We start from the raw sequence: 16,337 nt of genomic DNA, 5'->3' as shown, positions 1-16,337 counted from the left end.
AGTGAGTTGTGTAAGGTACATTAACTGTTGAAGAGCTCCCATTTGTTCTGAGACCCATCCATAGCCCCAGTTCCTGGATTAATAGTGAGTTGTGTAAGGTACATTAACTGTTGAAGGCTCCCATTTGTTCTGAGACCCATCCATAGCCCCAGTTCCCCAGTAGTCTCATCCAGTCAGCCAGTCAATCCTGATTGATGACCTATTTTGCCAGGCAATGGGGAAACAGTTAAGTCAGAATGCTTGCTGACTAGGAGTTCACAGTCTTATGGCTAAGAGAGACACATTAAATAGATAATTACAATACAGTGTGAAATGGTCTATGTTTGAGGCACACCCAGAAGGCCATAGGAATATAAGGATGGTCACCCAAACTAGGTGATACCTGAGATGGGTCTTGAAAGAGAAATAGAAGTTACCCCAGGAATGAAGAGGAAAAGGATATTTTAGACTGGGAAAAAAAAAAAAAACCATACTGTATGAGTGCACAGAGAGGATGAGAAGGACACATTCAGGAAATTACAAGTGCTCTGGATATGCATGGCTAGAATACATGAGGGTAGAAAATGACACTACAGTAGGCAAAGGCAGCTTCATGGAGAATGTAACATGCTAAGAAATTTGGGTTTTATTCCAAAGACTATGAGAAAGTATTAAAGAATTCTAATCAGATAAGTAGCATGCTCACATTTGTATTTTGTAGGGATTTATGCAGTGTGGAAGAAGATAAGAGCAGAGGTAATGGTGCAGGCAAGGCCAGAAGGATGGAATCACCCAGAGATTTGATGTGCATAAATATTTCTCCATATTTGCAATCACAAAGGGTGGGATCTTTAGCTTTGCCCTAAAATAAACCAGTTTTAGTGAACCCTTTGGATCAAAACCCATGCTGGAGGAAAATCCAGAGAAATGCGTTTTATTGATGTTCCTTTCTGTTTTCTCTTACTATGTATTAAAAAAGATAATTCTGTATCATGGCAATTGCAAGTATTGATAGATGGTGGTGCCACTAGCTAGGAATGCCAGGAGATTTGATGCTGACACAAGTTATTCTAGGTTTGACATAGTTCTGAAATTCATTTACTCAGCAAATATATAACATATATTCTAAGCACTGTATTAAAGCATTATAAGAGTTCCATAGATGAGATAAATACAGATCCTATAAATTGTTTAAAGTCTTAATGGAAGTCCAGTACATTAGTATTAGTATGTTTTATACAAGATCAAATTGCTATCATGAGAGATGTACAGATACTGTAGGAAGGAAAATTTTCATGGAGGAAACACCTGAAGGATGGATAAGGTTTGAACACTCAAAAAAATGGAGAAAAGGCTTTAAAGTAGAGAAAGCTGCAGAAGCTAGGCAGGACATATACTGGAAACAGTATGTGATTTGGTTTGGTTGGAAGTGAAGTAGTTAGTTCTTATTCATGAGGGCTCAACTGAGAAATTTGGGCTTTGTCCTATAGGCAGCCATGAAAGTTTTCTCAACAAGGTTGTGATAATCAGAACTTTCTTTTTAAAATTTTAATCTAACAATATTGTGAATATAATGGATTTCCAAGAGAAAGGATAAGAATTGAAGAAAACAAAAAGCTATGACAATAGTCTGCACTCAAGGGAATAAGTGTCTGAAATAGGCAAGTGGTTATGGGAATAGAGATAGGAGGATGGGATTTATTAGAGCTCTAGAATGTTGGATGTTGCCACTGATGAGATTTAAACTGATTTGGTGGATGGTGATGGCATTCATAGAAAGCAGCAACAGACTTAGCAAGGAGAAATGGTGATCTCTAAAGATAAAATTTTATATTGATTAATGCTATTTAGTTACACTATATATGAGGAAACTGTGGGCTTAATTCTATATTCTCTTTTGACTATTGATATACTAAAGGTATAGCCTTTACTTTGGACTCTATAACACTAATTATAATTAGTTAACATAGCAACCAAACAAGCCAATAAAGTGGTCTGATGAAATCCTGGTGTGCTTTGTATATAGAGGTATGAAGTCATTAAGTGTGGTACCCAGCAAAAATGCTGCACTCTTTTAGGGTTTAGAAAAATATGAGATTGTTTCTGTGTTAAATTTTGAGCTGCTAGATATTTTAAAGCAATTATTAAATCCTTTTGTGAAGTAAACAATCTTTCTAGACTATGAACCTATTTACCTATTTAATATACCATATTATTTTTAGAAGGATATTTTTCTATCTGCTTGATTAATGTATGGTGCATCTACTTGCAATATTTGTTATATAGACTGACTTATAAATACAGGAAGGTGTTCATATCTTAGAAACCTAGAAGATGATGCATGTCATCCTTATCTGTTAATACTGTTCTAACAATCCAACTCTTTTGTCACAGACATTTTAAAGTACTTGTTCTGACCTATTTGTACATTGGATTACCACATTTTGTTTAATGTGAAAATTTATTTTTGTAATAAGCACACATTTGAATGCTTTTTGGTAATGCCTACCAAATGGAATGTTGAGCTGAATGCTATGTTTTTGGGGAGAGGAACAGCGTACTGTAAGACGGGGTAAGGTCACCAGTTGCCAGTGGAAAATCATGTTTACTAGAATATATCACAGAGTGCAATCAGTGTAGTAAACACTTGATTCAAATACCTGACTAGGTGACTGCTATAATAACTGTTTTTATAGCTACTGTTGTTCCATAGTAGAGGTTTCATTGTAATTACTGAGGATTTCTTTAATCGTGTCCTTTATCTTTTAATTCTTTCAAGTATGTCATCAAAAATCCTAATAGTAAAAATGTTTTATGAACACTGAAAGGTTAAAAAGTTACTGTTTATGAGTACCATTGCCACTTTTGCCAAAACCTATCTGAAAATTGTGATGGACATTGGTACGCTATAAAGATGTATATATGATTGGAGCTAATTACCACATAAATATTTTGGCTTCTATTGCCTAACTAGATTCTGAACTAATTACTATGAAGCTGAAACCTTTTAAGGTCTTAGTTTCTGGAATAGCAGAGTGTCTGGCTGTTGGGTAGTGTACTCACTACAGAACCTCTTTAGTATTGAGTATTGTTTAACCCATATCTATATTCATGCTGACAAACAGTGGCTTTTTTAAATACAAAAGGCAAATGCAAAGGATCCAGATTTTTTTCTAGAATATGAGGAAAGCAGTGAAGTGACACCCGTAATCCTAAAATATGTCTTGTTGCCTGCTCATCTCTAATACTGCCTTATATTAAGAACCTATACATACTTGTCTTCCACTGCAGTACAATGAAATAAAACTAAAGTTCTTGGAGCATGGAGAAAGTGCTTATCGCAGATGTGTATTCTCTATCATTTTACTCTCCTTGCCATATTTTGCCCATGACTAATCAGAGTCACCTTTGAGAGTTAGAGTCACTATATGTCAGAAACTGCCTTCTATCTCACTTTTATTCTGTCCAATTAACACAAAATATACAGAAATCTGTTCTTCACTCGGTTTTCAGATCCTAATATTTTATTATGATTATGGAGGACTCAAAAGGTAAAAACAGTATTCAGTTATCTACCTTTACAGTATAATCTGGTAGCCTCTCACATGTTTAAGAAATTGTATAAGGGAGTTCTGCTTCATCATATGATGTCTGTTTCACATGAGAATTTCTAATGTAGATAGAGGAACTTAATTACCAAGGAAGCGAGATCCTTAAATCAAAATTGTCTTCATTGTTCAACCATGTTCATGGTAAATGTATTAATATATAACTAGGCCAATCTCATTCTCTTATATTTGCCAGTAATGTAATTAAGGATAGATATTTAGAGGTTTGACCACCCTACGAGCATTCATGCTTACCTAATCTTATTTGCACTAGAAGTTTTATGACAAGCAAGTTCTTGGATGAGTGCTTTTAAATGTTTTCCAGGACTTTTTGATTGAACTAAACTAAGAATAGGGGAAGTGTGGTTTAAAGTTTTATTTCTGTTGTGCCTTATCTTTCAAAATGTTAAGATAGCCTAAAAAGGGTTTGGAATAGTTTTTGCATTTTGGATTATAATTTTCTTCTTCCAAAAAAGTCTCTGCTGCCATCATATTTTGTCAAGCATTTAAACATTTAATATAGATTTTTTTTTAAAATCAAACTATAAAGCACAACCAACAGAAAATTCTAGGATAGTAACAAGTTTATGACTTACGTCTGTGACTAAAAAGCAATTTGGACTGAAATCTTTAAAAGCACATAAGAAATTGGTGATACCGAGTCCACAAAATCATCTAGATGCTCCTTTATAATTTAGATACAGATTTTAGATATTGGGTATTTGGGTACAAATGAGTACTTTTTAAAGCCAAATATTTATAGACTTTATCTTGTAAAATAAAGATTATTTTTAGAGTCACCAATTTTCTAATATGTAACCGAACAAATTTTGTATAACAGACACTCAAATGTAACTTACATTATAAAGCTTAACACAGCCTAAGCATTGTCTTTTATCTTTTATTTCTGATTTTCAAGGGAGAGAATCTAATTGGCTCAGTCTGCATCAGATATCCACCTTCACCCTTCCCTTCCTTACTATCCTATCAGTCATGATTGTGGATGGAAGGATCATCTGATACAAACATGACAATCTAGGCTCACCCTTTTTTGGGAGCAGTAGTTGAGGCTCTCTAAAACAAGAAAGTGGGAGGTGGGCAAACAACCTAAATATTTCTAGGATAGATTTGTATTGTTTTTGCTACTGTAAAAGCACTGGAAAGAAAAAAATGTTCACAGTTGGTAAGGGCTGTTTGATAAACACAGAAACTCTGGCAACTGATTCAGCCTGGCAGATGTAGAATCATTTGCTGAGAATATTTGAGTTGTTAGGTTCTTAGTTTGTGGTATTCAAATTTTTCATTTTAAGGTATGTCCTAACTGAAGATAAAAGTACTATCAGAATATTTGAGTTGTTAGATTCTTTAGTTTGTGGTATCCAAATTTTTCATTTTAAGGTATGTCCTAACTGAAGATAAAAGTACTATCAGAGTAATTATATGCTGAGAACAAAGCCCTGACTGTTCATGAAAACTGCAGTTGAGAATATTGAATAATTATAAATGTTTGAGAAACTAGTGCTGATGAAATCCAGGGGTGATCTGCCCATGATCATAAATTCTTTGTCCATTCTAGAAGACTCTAATTAAACAATGTACACTGGGATGCTAATGTTTACTTTACCTCTCTTTTTATTTTTCAAAACTTTTTGTAGTTCTTTCCTTCATTATTAATGCCAAATGTTTTTCTTTGAAGAAAAAATGATGAAGCAGCAACTAGAAAATTTCAAATATAAGATATGTGGTCAATCTTCACCATCATTCTTGAGAGTAGGAGCCTCAATTTCTCCTCTCACCATTAATGAGAGAGAAAGAGACAGGCAGAGAAACAGAAGGAGAGAAGTAAAATTCTAAAGATGAAACTACAAACTGGGGCAATTGAGAAACTGTCATGTCAATAAATAATTATAAGTTTTCCCCTTCTACAGTGATGACTAATGAGTTTTGGGAGGGGGGAATATTAGTTGCTTGTGGCATAACCGTTTAAAACTCTATGACTCTTCCATTTTTTAAAAAACATCTAGGGGAAATGCCTCTATTGAACACATAAATATCCCTTCCATGGTCATCAATCAGTGATTGTTAAGGGAGGGAAGACAGATTGCCTGGACTTCTTATAAACTAGTCTTCACATTCACTCTACTTCTAGCCTTTCTTCATATTGTTGCCAAAGTACAAATGTGATTTGTTACTTCTCTGCTTAAAATACTTTCTGATTTTTATTGTTCTAGGATAAAGACTAATACTATCAACATGACCTACAAGGCCTTGCTTTGTCTGGCCTCTGCATTCATTTCCAAGCTCATCTTATCTCATGCTATACTTTGCTCTCTAAATTCTGCTGACACTGGCCTTCCTTTATTTCTCCTTATGGGCCATGTGCCTCCCCTCTATAAGCCTAACATTCTGCCTGAAATGTTTATCCATCCCACCTCCATTCCATCCCTTTGCCTAATTAAGTTTTATTAATTCTTCCAATTTTAACTCAGCTATCACTTGCTTTCTCAGTGAAAACCTTCCCTGTCCTCCCCAAGTTGATATATCCTATCAGAATATCCTATCCATCTCTTTCAGAACAGTTTTCACAGTTATTTTATGTTTATTTGAAGAGTTATTTGATTAATAACAACATTTAAGAATATCTTCCTCAAGACATGTGGGTGGGTCAGTTGGTTAAGTGCCTTCGGCTCAGGTCATGATCTTAAGGTCCTGGGATCGAGCCCCACATCAGGCTCCCTGCTCAGCAGGGAGCCTACTTCTCCCTCTCCCTCTGCCTCTCCCCGCTACTTGTGTGCATGCTCAACCTCTCTTTCTCTGTCTCTCTCAATCTCTCTAAAATAAAGAAATAAAAATCTTAAAAAAAAAAAACATCTTCCTCTATAGACTCTATATGAAGAATTATCTTTTTAATTGTACTTTTAAATTATTTGGGGGGGGTGTATATTTTTTCTTTTCTTTTTTTTTAAGATATATGGGCCTTTATTTTTAAAATTTCTGTGGCAAATTTGGAGAGTCCAGGAAGCACAATGTGTTAAACATCATAACATTTATTGGCAGGAACAGATATTACTGACAGATAATAAATAATAACATTAAATGGGATCTCACATTTCAAACGAATCTAAATACCTTGAGAATAGTTAGAAGACTAAGTTCATAATTATTATTTAATCTACCTTTCTGGTTTCATCATCTACCACATCTTGAAATATACTATGCCTTAGTTGGGGGCATATATTTTTTTTTACTTTAAGATCATATGATATTACTAAATATTTTAAACTAATATATGCTTTTAATTCCAAAATTAAAATACTCAGACCATATGAACTCTTCTAAAGTGCATATATAATAACACATTACCCCCTTAGAGAGCATGAAATTGGAAAGAATGGAAATGTCAGCTAAGTTCACTTGAGAAATAGCCAAGAACAAAAGGGTTTCCAATCAATGCTAATGACCTAACAACTCTAAAGAGAGTCCTCCTTAGCAGTCACTTGCCCAAAGTAGATAGGTTTTGTAGTATCAAGTGAGATCTGAGAACTTCTGATTGACTATATTACTTTTAGAGCTGTAAATAATCATGGTTATAATAATGAACTGAAAGCAATGAATATTGTGCAACCCATGGGATTGTCATTGATTTGCTGCATCCTCATCACTTTTGCAATACTTCATTTAATCAGAAAAATCTTTTTTTTTTTTTTAAAAAAAGACTTATTTATTTGTTTGACAGAGAGAGAGAGCACAAGCAGGGGGAGGGAAAGGGAGAAGCAGGCTTTCCCCTTGAGTGGGGAGCCCAATGCAGGGCTCGATCCCAGGACCCAGAGATCATGACCTGAAGTCAGATGCTTAACCAACTGAGCCACCCAGGCGCCCCTCAGGAAAGTCTTCTTTAAATTTTCCACTCATCTTCTTCCTTTATTTTTTCCATTCCGTTTTCATATTTAACTTTTTTTTTTCCTTACCGGTACCTTACTTCATTTAGATAAAATACTCACGTGAGCATTCAAGATGTTAAGAACCATCAGGGAAAAAAAAAAACAAAAACCAGAAGTAAAACTAATGAATCACTGAAATAGTAATTAGTAAAAGCTTATTGTGCACATACCAAAAAAGAATCTACAAATCAGGAGCACTCAAACAAAAACATGGAATGAGGCTCAAGGGTATATTGTTATAAAGCAGCTTATACAATGTGGAGGCAGTGACTGTTTATTTTTCAGTTTATTTATATTTTTTATTTTCTGAAAATTTTAGAATTTTCTTAAATGAAAGGGAATTGGTTAGGGGTTACCTCATTTCAATTTGGGGCAACAATTTAAGTTTTGTTCATGATTTTCAGAGGCATAAGAAGTGACCAAGGTTAAGTTAGCTTCACTTGTCTTGCAAAATAAGCCAAACTAAACTTTGCTTGTATGACTAAACTAGTTTTCCCTGCTCAGGGAATTTTTAAATCTGGTTTCTGTTTGTATTTGATTTTAATGTACTATCTTCTTTGAATCAATTCCCTCTGTGAGTTTCCCTCACACACTCAAGTCTACACACAAATAATTTTTTCCTTAATCTTTCCTTCTCAGTTTTATTCGGGGTCATATTTCAGGAAGCATCAACATTCCATTTAGTGCTGCCTTCACTACTGAAGGGGAGCTTACCCAGGGCCCTTTCACTGCTGTGCTCCAGAGCTTCAAAGGGAAGGTCATTGTCATCGTGGGGCATGTGGCAAAGCACACAGCAGAGGTAAGTGTACTTAGAAACGTCATATGCACATAATGATGTGTTATCTACCTGTCTTATCATAATGGTTTGTCTAAGAGTATATTTCTTCAGGAGTTGGTCACAAATCAAATGAGCTTTGAAGTTCTGACTATATTCTTACACTGAAGAGTTTGTTCACCTTTTCCCAGTAAAAGAATTAACGCTTTTTCCTTGGTGTGCAACATCAAGATCAGTAGTAAACTTAGAAAGATCCAAATGATAACCTAAGGTGTTTTCTTGTTTTTGTCTTTGAACTTATTTCTGAAATTGCATAGAAGTAGCTTCAATATCTTCATGGGAGAAGCACACTGGGGCTTAATTGGGGGCTCTGAAAGCTGATCATGATAGAATTTATTGGATCTGGGGATTTTGTTTACTATAGGCTCAAAGCTTTTTGATGATAGAGAATTCAGGAAAGGATATCAACTTTCAGATACAAGGAGTATATGAAAAAATTAAATGTCTTCCCTCTTCCCTATGTTCTTAGCAAACTGAAAATAAAACAAAGAGTAGCTTATAGAGATCAAAAATATCACTTATTTTTTATAAAAGACAAGTTGGAGAATATAGTTTAAGATGAGAGCCAAGGGTATGTGCTCTGGTAAGCGCTGTGAATTGTGCAAGACTGTTGAATCTCAGATCTGTACCTCTGAAACAAATAATGCAATATATGTTAAGAAAAAAAGAAGAAGAAGATAGCAGGAGGGGAAGAATGAAGGGGGGGAATCGGAGGGGGAGACGAACCATGAGAGACGATAGACTCTGAAAAACAAACAGGGTTCTAGAGGGGAGGGGAGTGGGAGGATGGGTTAGCCTGGTGATGGGTATTAAAGAGGGCACGTTCTGCATGGAGCACTGGGTGTTATGCACAAACAATGAATCATGGAACACTACATCAAAAACTAATGATGTAATGTATGGTGATTAACATAACAATAAAAAACTTAAAAAAAAAAAAGATGAGAACCAAATGGGCTTGCTCACAAATCCCCCAGGATTGGTGAACATATCCAGATGTAGGCAACATTGAACCAGGGCGGTCCCTTTTTCTAAAGGGAAGGAAGAATCTGCTCCTGGAAAAGTAGCAGAGGTAGTTTGCTGCCTGCAGGTAGCTTATTCCCAAAAGGAAGAAGGGCAAGGCAGAGCCTTCCCAAATTTACCAATCAAATGAATCAGTCCTCCACTACTCTGGGCAGAGTGAATAGAGGGACAAAAAGAAAGTTAGGAATATACTTAGAAAAATTATTTCTCAAAGAAATCAACAGTGGAGATAAAGTATTCCCCCTCTAATATGTATATTCTTTAATGTCTGTATATACTGAATAATCTAGAAATCTAGTCAGATGAGAACTTTAAAACTTTTGGTCATAGACCATTTTAAGCATCCAGTAATCCTTGTCTCAGAAGTACAGGGCTAATGGTAACAATGGTTTTTGACACTAAATGAAGGTCAGCCTTGATGAGGAAGCTTAACTGAACATACTAAAGAAGTATCTGAGTGGATATTAGTTATGTCATATCTCACTCACCCCCTCTTTTATATAATTATATCTGGCATCTAACAGGGAACAATTTAAATACACCTATTTCGGAGAAAGTCAGTATACAAAATGACAAACGTGCAATTTTAAGTAAAAGAGAACATTTTAGAACTAAAGTCATGGTGTCTAAATTGTTTTTATGTACGCTGTTAGACAATAATAATTACTATTCTTCTTTTACTACTACCATAATGCTGCTGCTACATTAATCTATATTGCCATAGCATTCCAATGAAAAATATCGATTTTCAATTATAATGCATATCAATACATTCCAGCCACAGAAATACTATTGAAAAGCACGTATTTCTGGGTTCCAAGTAATAGACAGCCTTAGGAAGAAATCCTTACAATGATAATAATCCCAGTTATTGACTGATCTTTGTAAGTAGCAAGTACTTTTCATACGTTATTTCATTCTTCTCAACATTCTTCTATGAGGGAGGCATTATTCTATGCATTTTACATATGAGAAAAACTTAGACTCAGAGTTTAATTTGCCTGTCTGAGAGCCAGAATTGAAACATGAGTCCATATGAACTCTACAGGCCATCCCCTTAACTCAGTGAGTTCTTAAGGCTTTTGAGTCTGAATGCTGCCATTGGTCCTGTTTTTTGTGTTTGTTTTTTCAGTAGGCTTATTCTGACTTTTTACTGATCCCAGTAGTTCTTCCCAGTGTATGAAACCAAGACCTGAAATAAACTTTTATGCTGTTCAGGCTAACAAGCTTAAGGCTCTATTTTTATAAAGCATTCACCATTTGGAAGATGGTTATCTAATAATAGACCCTGTGTGATTTAATCTTCTTAAATATGCCAAATGTTTTCAAGCATCCTACTCAATGTACTAATCTCTAGAATTGTGTTCTAATTTTACCATAAGGGTTAAAACAGATATATAAATGAATAGATAACTAATTTATTTCATTAAATAATCAATTATAAAGCATTTGTCATTTGTTATATGCAAAACACTATGAAATTCTATAGTCTGTCATAGTGCAAATAAATTTAAAAGTTCAAAATACGAAAGAAATCTGGAAGCATGAATATTCAGATGAAGTAACAATATATGATAATAAAAATAATAAATGAAGAGCCATCACATTATGAATAAATTAGCCAATGTCTTCCTTATCAGAAACCAGATACTATTTCATGAAAAATTCCTTCTTCTTCCAACTGCATGGTCATTAGTGCCTGTAGACAACAATGACTGAACATATTGTATGTTCAGCTATTCATGCTTAAATCCAACATCAGGAAATTATTTTTGAGAAACAAATGAAGTATTTGTATAGGGATGTATCTTAATAATTTTTCTCACCATGGGACTTAAAAGAACTTCAGATATTTATTTGCTTATGCTGTTCCATCATCTTTTTATCTGCTGTACAGATCTGTATGACTTTACTAATGCTTCTCCACCACCACCATGTAAGTTGGAAGCATCTCAATTCAAAATCTGTTTACTGGAATTCTATGTATCTGCGGTTGTGGATAGCTTCCATTTGCTCTGCCTTTCATTCTAGATCCATTCTCCACACTTCACTCTGCTTTCTGCCTTAGGAGGCTGGCTTCCATGTTCTCTGGCTTCTAGTTGTTGAGCTAATGGGGAGTTCTGACAAGTTATGGGAGGGAAAGAGTCAAGGATATTTATCCCCGTGTATTCTTCCCTCAAAAATTATCTCAGGTTTGCTGTATTCCTCTACTGAAGGTTAACACTTATCTCCAGGAAACATTCTCTAACTACTCTCTTTTTCCAGCCCCTAATCCCTTTGGCTCTAGGGATGAAATGCAAATGACCAATAAGCCCATGAAAACATAGTTGACATCATTAGTCTTCAGTGAAATGGAAATCAAAACCGCAATGAGATACTACTTCACACCCAACTGTTGGCCAGTATATGGAGAAATTAAAAAGAAATTCTGGCTCAAGGCTGGTAGGAACGTAAAATGATGCAACTTCTATAGAAATCAGTTTAACAGTTTGGCAGTTCCTTCAAAACATAAATGTAGTATTACATTATGACCAGCAATTCCATTGTTATGTAGATACCCAAAAGAACAGAAATAGAAAAGAATAGAATAGAATAGAAAACAAGAGCTCAAACAGATATATAACTTGTATGCCAGTGTTTATAGCCAAAAGGGGGAAACAACCCAAGTATCTATCAACAGATCAGTGAATAAACAGAATGTGGTATATATAATATTACTCAGCCTTAAAAAGGAATGAAGTTCTGATACATGCTACAACATGGATGAACTGTAAAAACATCATGTGAAGCTGGAATAAGCCAAACAGAAAAGGACAAATATTCTTTGATTCCACTTAAATGAACCATCTCGAATAGGCAAATTCATGGAGACAGAAAGTAAATTAGTGTTCTTAAGGGCTGAGAGAGGAGAGAAGGGGAGTTTTTCTTAATGGGTGCAGAGTTCTATTTGGGATGATAAGAAATTTTGGAAATAACTAGTGGTGACAGTGAATGTACCTAATGCCACTGAATTGTACACTTAAAAATGGTTAAAATAGCAATTTTTAAAAAGTTCTAGGGTTTGATATGTTCAGACTATCCTACTGTCCATAGTTCATCTGAGCCCTACAGTTTCCGGTCAAACAGTAGTGGAGATTCTTTCGTAAGAACTCTTCTGATCAGGGCTCATCTTTTTTCCCTTGTAAGTATTAACACACACACACACACAAACACAGTAATTTCCAAGCAAGTAACAGGTTTTCTTCTAAGTTGAAATCAGTGCCCTGCAGCTGGCAGAGTCCTGTTTTGAAAAGATCAAGAGAGCCCGAGTTGAATGCTGTGAAAAGGAAGCAGAGGTGCCAATTCTAGTTATAGAACAGTGACAAATTATCTTTGCAAAAGTTTCTGGTTTTTATGTCAAACCCATATTTGGACTAGGGAATTTTTTACTTACAGAACAGTAGATGCTGATTGTAATTTTTCCAGTTTTACATCTCCTGTTAAGATCTAGTAAAAGAGCTAGACTGAAAACCCAACAAATAAAAATAGTAAGTAAAATAGACTATAGCTTAATAAAAAGGCTCTCATATTTCATTTAACAAGTAGCAAAATATCACTGAGCAACTACAAGAAAGAAAAGAAATGAGCCACTTACCTAGTGTGTGACAGTATTAAAATCACCCATTTGAGATTACAAATTAGGACCAGAGTGTCTCTTGTAATACAGATATGACGAATTTACTCTATAACGGCCAAGTGTATTGAATATATTATCTAAAATGACATAGGAGAAGGCAAAACAGATCTGAGAATTACAGCTTATTTGTGTACCTGACTAACTATAATTGGAAGATATATGATCCCATTTTACATATGTATTCATTAACTATTTCCTGTAATTACAACTGATTAGCAATTTATTGGTTTCTTTATAATTACCACTTCATAAGGCTCTTGTATTTGGCCTAGCTACCGCCTTAAATCCACCAGGAAGCCTTTAGAATCTGCCATTTCTTAGCTAGCTAAAGCATTGCTTTTCCCCGGAACAGGGCAAAAAAGGAGGACTACAAAGATCTTAGTTTAATTAGGATACCACATAGGGCTTCTCTGTACTAAGTCCTCCTGAATCTCACTTGTCCAGGTAATCTTTAATTCACCTTATACTACAGGTTAAATAAAGCAGTGAGCTATTATATAATCAAGCACATTCAGATATTCTGAGAACAATGTCATGTCAGCATCAGGCAATGCCAGGGAGTCTCAAGCGAGTGAAGTGGAGTCCGGAGTCTCGGAACTGTGTACTGGTGCTCCAGCGGTGGGTCCGATTTTGTGCCGATCCTTGCTGCTGTGTGACCAAACAAATACACACTGCATATGTTGGTAGGGTTAATGGGAGTAGGAAGTCCTCTCTAGGAAAACAAGGGTAAAGCAACTCAGGCTTCGTGTAACATTTGAAATGAAAAAGATGGCAAGGTCTCATTCTTGTCTCACTGCAGAGACAATCATCTTTCTAAAATTCACGTGAGAAACCGCGTCTTCGATTGCTAAACTGGAATTAGATTTCTTGGGCATTGAAGGAGAACATGCCAGCATGATCTGCACAGAAAGTACCATAAAAGATACCTCTTACAAAACTGGAATGTGCTGAATTAATCTCAGAGAGCTCATGTATAAATCTGTATATATTCAGATCAATAGGGGGAGGCAGAGATAACTCCACCATTCAAATTACAGATTTAATGAACCCAAAGAAGGAGCACTGTTACATCCTTGAGCAGATTACTCAGATTAAAGGAAATTTTGATTTTTAACATTAATCAGATATTACCTAAGGAGAAATGTATGGGTTGTTTTGATACAGCAACCATTACACTACCCCACTCCCAACCTAAGGTCAAAGTCTCATGTATCTCTGCTGAACAAAATACCATCATGCATACATCTCTTTCCCAGAGGTAATTATAATGTTTGCGGAGAATGTTAATAGCACAGTGGCACGTTTTAATGTGGTACTGGTTATTTTTTTTCTCCCCTGTGGGGAAAGAAGTTAGTGAGACCCAACTCTAGAGCTAGTAATGGCTGTCGGACTAGAAAATGACCAACAACATGGGCCAGAACAAAATGAAAGTTGGTGTTTCTCTACCTTTAATAAGTCCTTAAGAAAAACTGTAAATATCATATTACTGTGTTAGTCACTGAAATGCATAAGACTTTATAAATAATCACCCCATCCGGATTATATTTTGTGGCTATAAAACCACTAAAATTTCATCCCTGCCAGTGTACCACATTCAAAAGCTTATCTAAGAAAGAAATCAAAGGAATCTTTGCATTTCACTTTGTCTTGTCAACCCTTTGGAAAATATTAGGTACATCTTGTCTTTCCCTTAAAATGGTATACTCTTGGCATAAAATCAGTGCTTTTCTTTTGTTATCAAAAGAAATACTCATCTGAGAACATAAGAGCCAGTGGCAATAATAAGCCATGTGTGCTATTATTGCCATTATTTTCTCCTTTAAAACAAACAAACAAACAAAAAAAAAAAATAGAAAAGAGCCAAACATGTATTTCCGAATAACAGTTGATTCAGAAACTTAGATGAGAGATGATTTTTGTGGAGGTTCTATGACTGAACAGTGTGAGTGCCTGATACTTTCTACACACAGCATATAGGAATTAAATTTACAATATGGCATCCGTTATCAACTGCAGATAATCATATTCCTAACAGGAAAGCATGCCATTAGTTTTTTGTTTTGTTTTGTTTTTTTAAAGATTTTATTTATTTATTTGACAGAGAGAGAGACAGTGAGAGACGGAACACAAGGGGGAGTGGGAGAAGGAGAAGCAGGCTTCCCGCTGAGCAGGGAGCCCAGTGTGGGGCTCGATCCCAGGACCCTGGGATCATGACCTGAGCCGAAGGCAGACGCTTAACGACTGAGCCACCCAGGTGCCCCCATTAGTTGTTTTTTTTTTTAAATAAAATAGTAGTCCAATTGTGTTTATTCACCCTCCCCTGCAGGCCAGTGCTATTTGGTTTGGGGATGTTAGGTTGGAAATCAGTCTGTACTGCAGTGATGGGAGGCTTCCACACTCTCAGCCCATGGCAAGAGTGCTCAGAGGGGACCAGGTAACTCTGAAAACACTTTGAGCCAATTCAGCATGTGTTGTCCCCATAGTAAACTTCTCTGGCTCCAGATAATATCTACCTAGTCCTTCAGGTTAATATAATACTTTTACTTTTTTTTTTTTTTAAGAGTTTATTTATTTATTTAATTGCCAGAGAGAGAGAGACAGCGAGAGAGGGAACACAAGCAGGGTGACTGGGAGAGGGAGAAGCAGGCTTCCCGCAGAGCAGGGAGCCTGATGTGGGGCTCGATCCCAGGATCTGGGATCATGACCTGAGCTGAAGGCAGTCCCTTAACCAACTGAGCCACCCAGGCGCCCCAAGATTAATATAATACTTTTAAACCACTTTGTATGAGATCTCTTACCTGTCAGAAAATGTATTAGGCTTCTTTATAATTTTGCCTTAAGCATTTTGGTAAAGAATGGGAAGTGAATCTCTTTTATCAGTTCCAAATATGCAAGGAATTCTTTCTTGGTCTTGTTAGACCCATAAGCACTGGCTATGGTTAAACTTGGCTTTCTTCCTGGCTTATTCTTTGCCTTCTTGTCAGCAAATGTTTTGGTCTGTGGGTTTATATCAGATTATAAGGAAACATTTTAGATATTAATGTGGCTTGAACACACTAGACATAATATGAGGCTTACAAGTAACAGTGAAACATTCTGTACAGCTGTGCATTTGTTAAATCATGGAGGATAACTCACTTTAAAAGACCACCCAGCTACAACCTGCCGAGTCCCTGTTCTCATAGCTTTTCAAAGGTTTTGTGAAGTAAAAAGCACTGTGGGAGTTGTAGTAAAGAGAGACTTAAAACACCTAACCAGACTTTGTTTTATAAACA

At 35.8% G+C, this 16,337-nt stretch overlaps 1 protein-coding gene across 4 annotated transcripts in view; it reads left to right on the top strand.

Annotated features, from left to right (window-relative positions):
- Positions 1–16,337, top strand: part of TBCK (TBC1 domain containing kinase) — a 227,149-nt gene that overhangs the window by 196,936 nt on the left and 13,876 nt on the right. For all 4 annotated transcript variants that reach the window (XM_035030232.1, XM_035030235.1, XM_035030233.1 and 1 more), the window contains one exon: positions 8,168–8,327. In XM_035030232.1, the coding sequence (XP_034886123.1) occupies positions 8,168–8,327 (160 nt within the window). The remainder of the gene's footprint in view (positions 1–8,167; positions 8,328–16,337) is intronic.

The sequence above is a fragment of the Mirounga leonina genome, unplaced genomic scaffold (genome assembly GCF_011800145.1).
Source record: "Mirounga leonina isolate KUSES-001 unplaced genomic scaffold, KU_Mleo_1.0 Mir_357, whole genome shotgun sequence".
Taxonomy (NCBI): domain Eukaryota; kingdom Metazoa; phylum Chordata; class Mammalia; order Carnivora; family Phocidae; genus Mirounga; species Mirounga leonina.
This window is presented reverse-complemented; position numbering and strand designations above follow the sequence as displayed.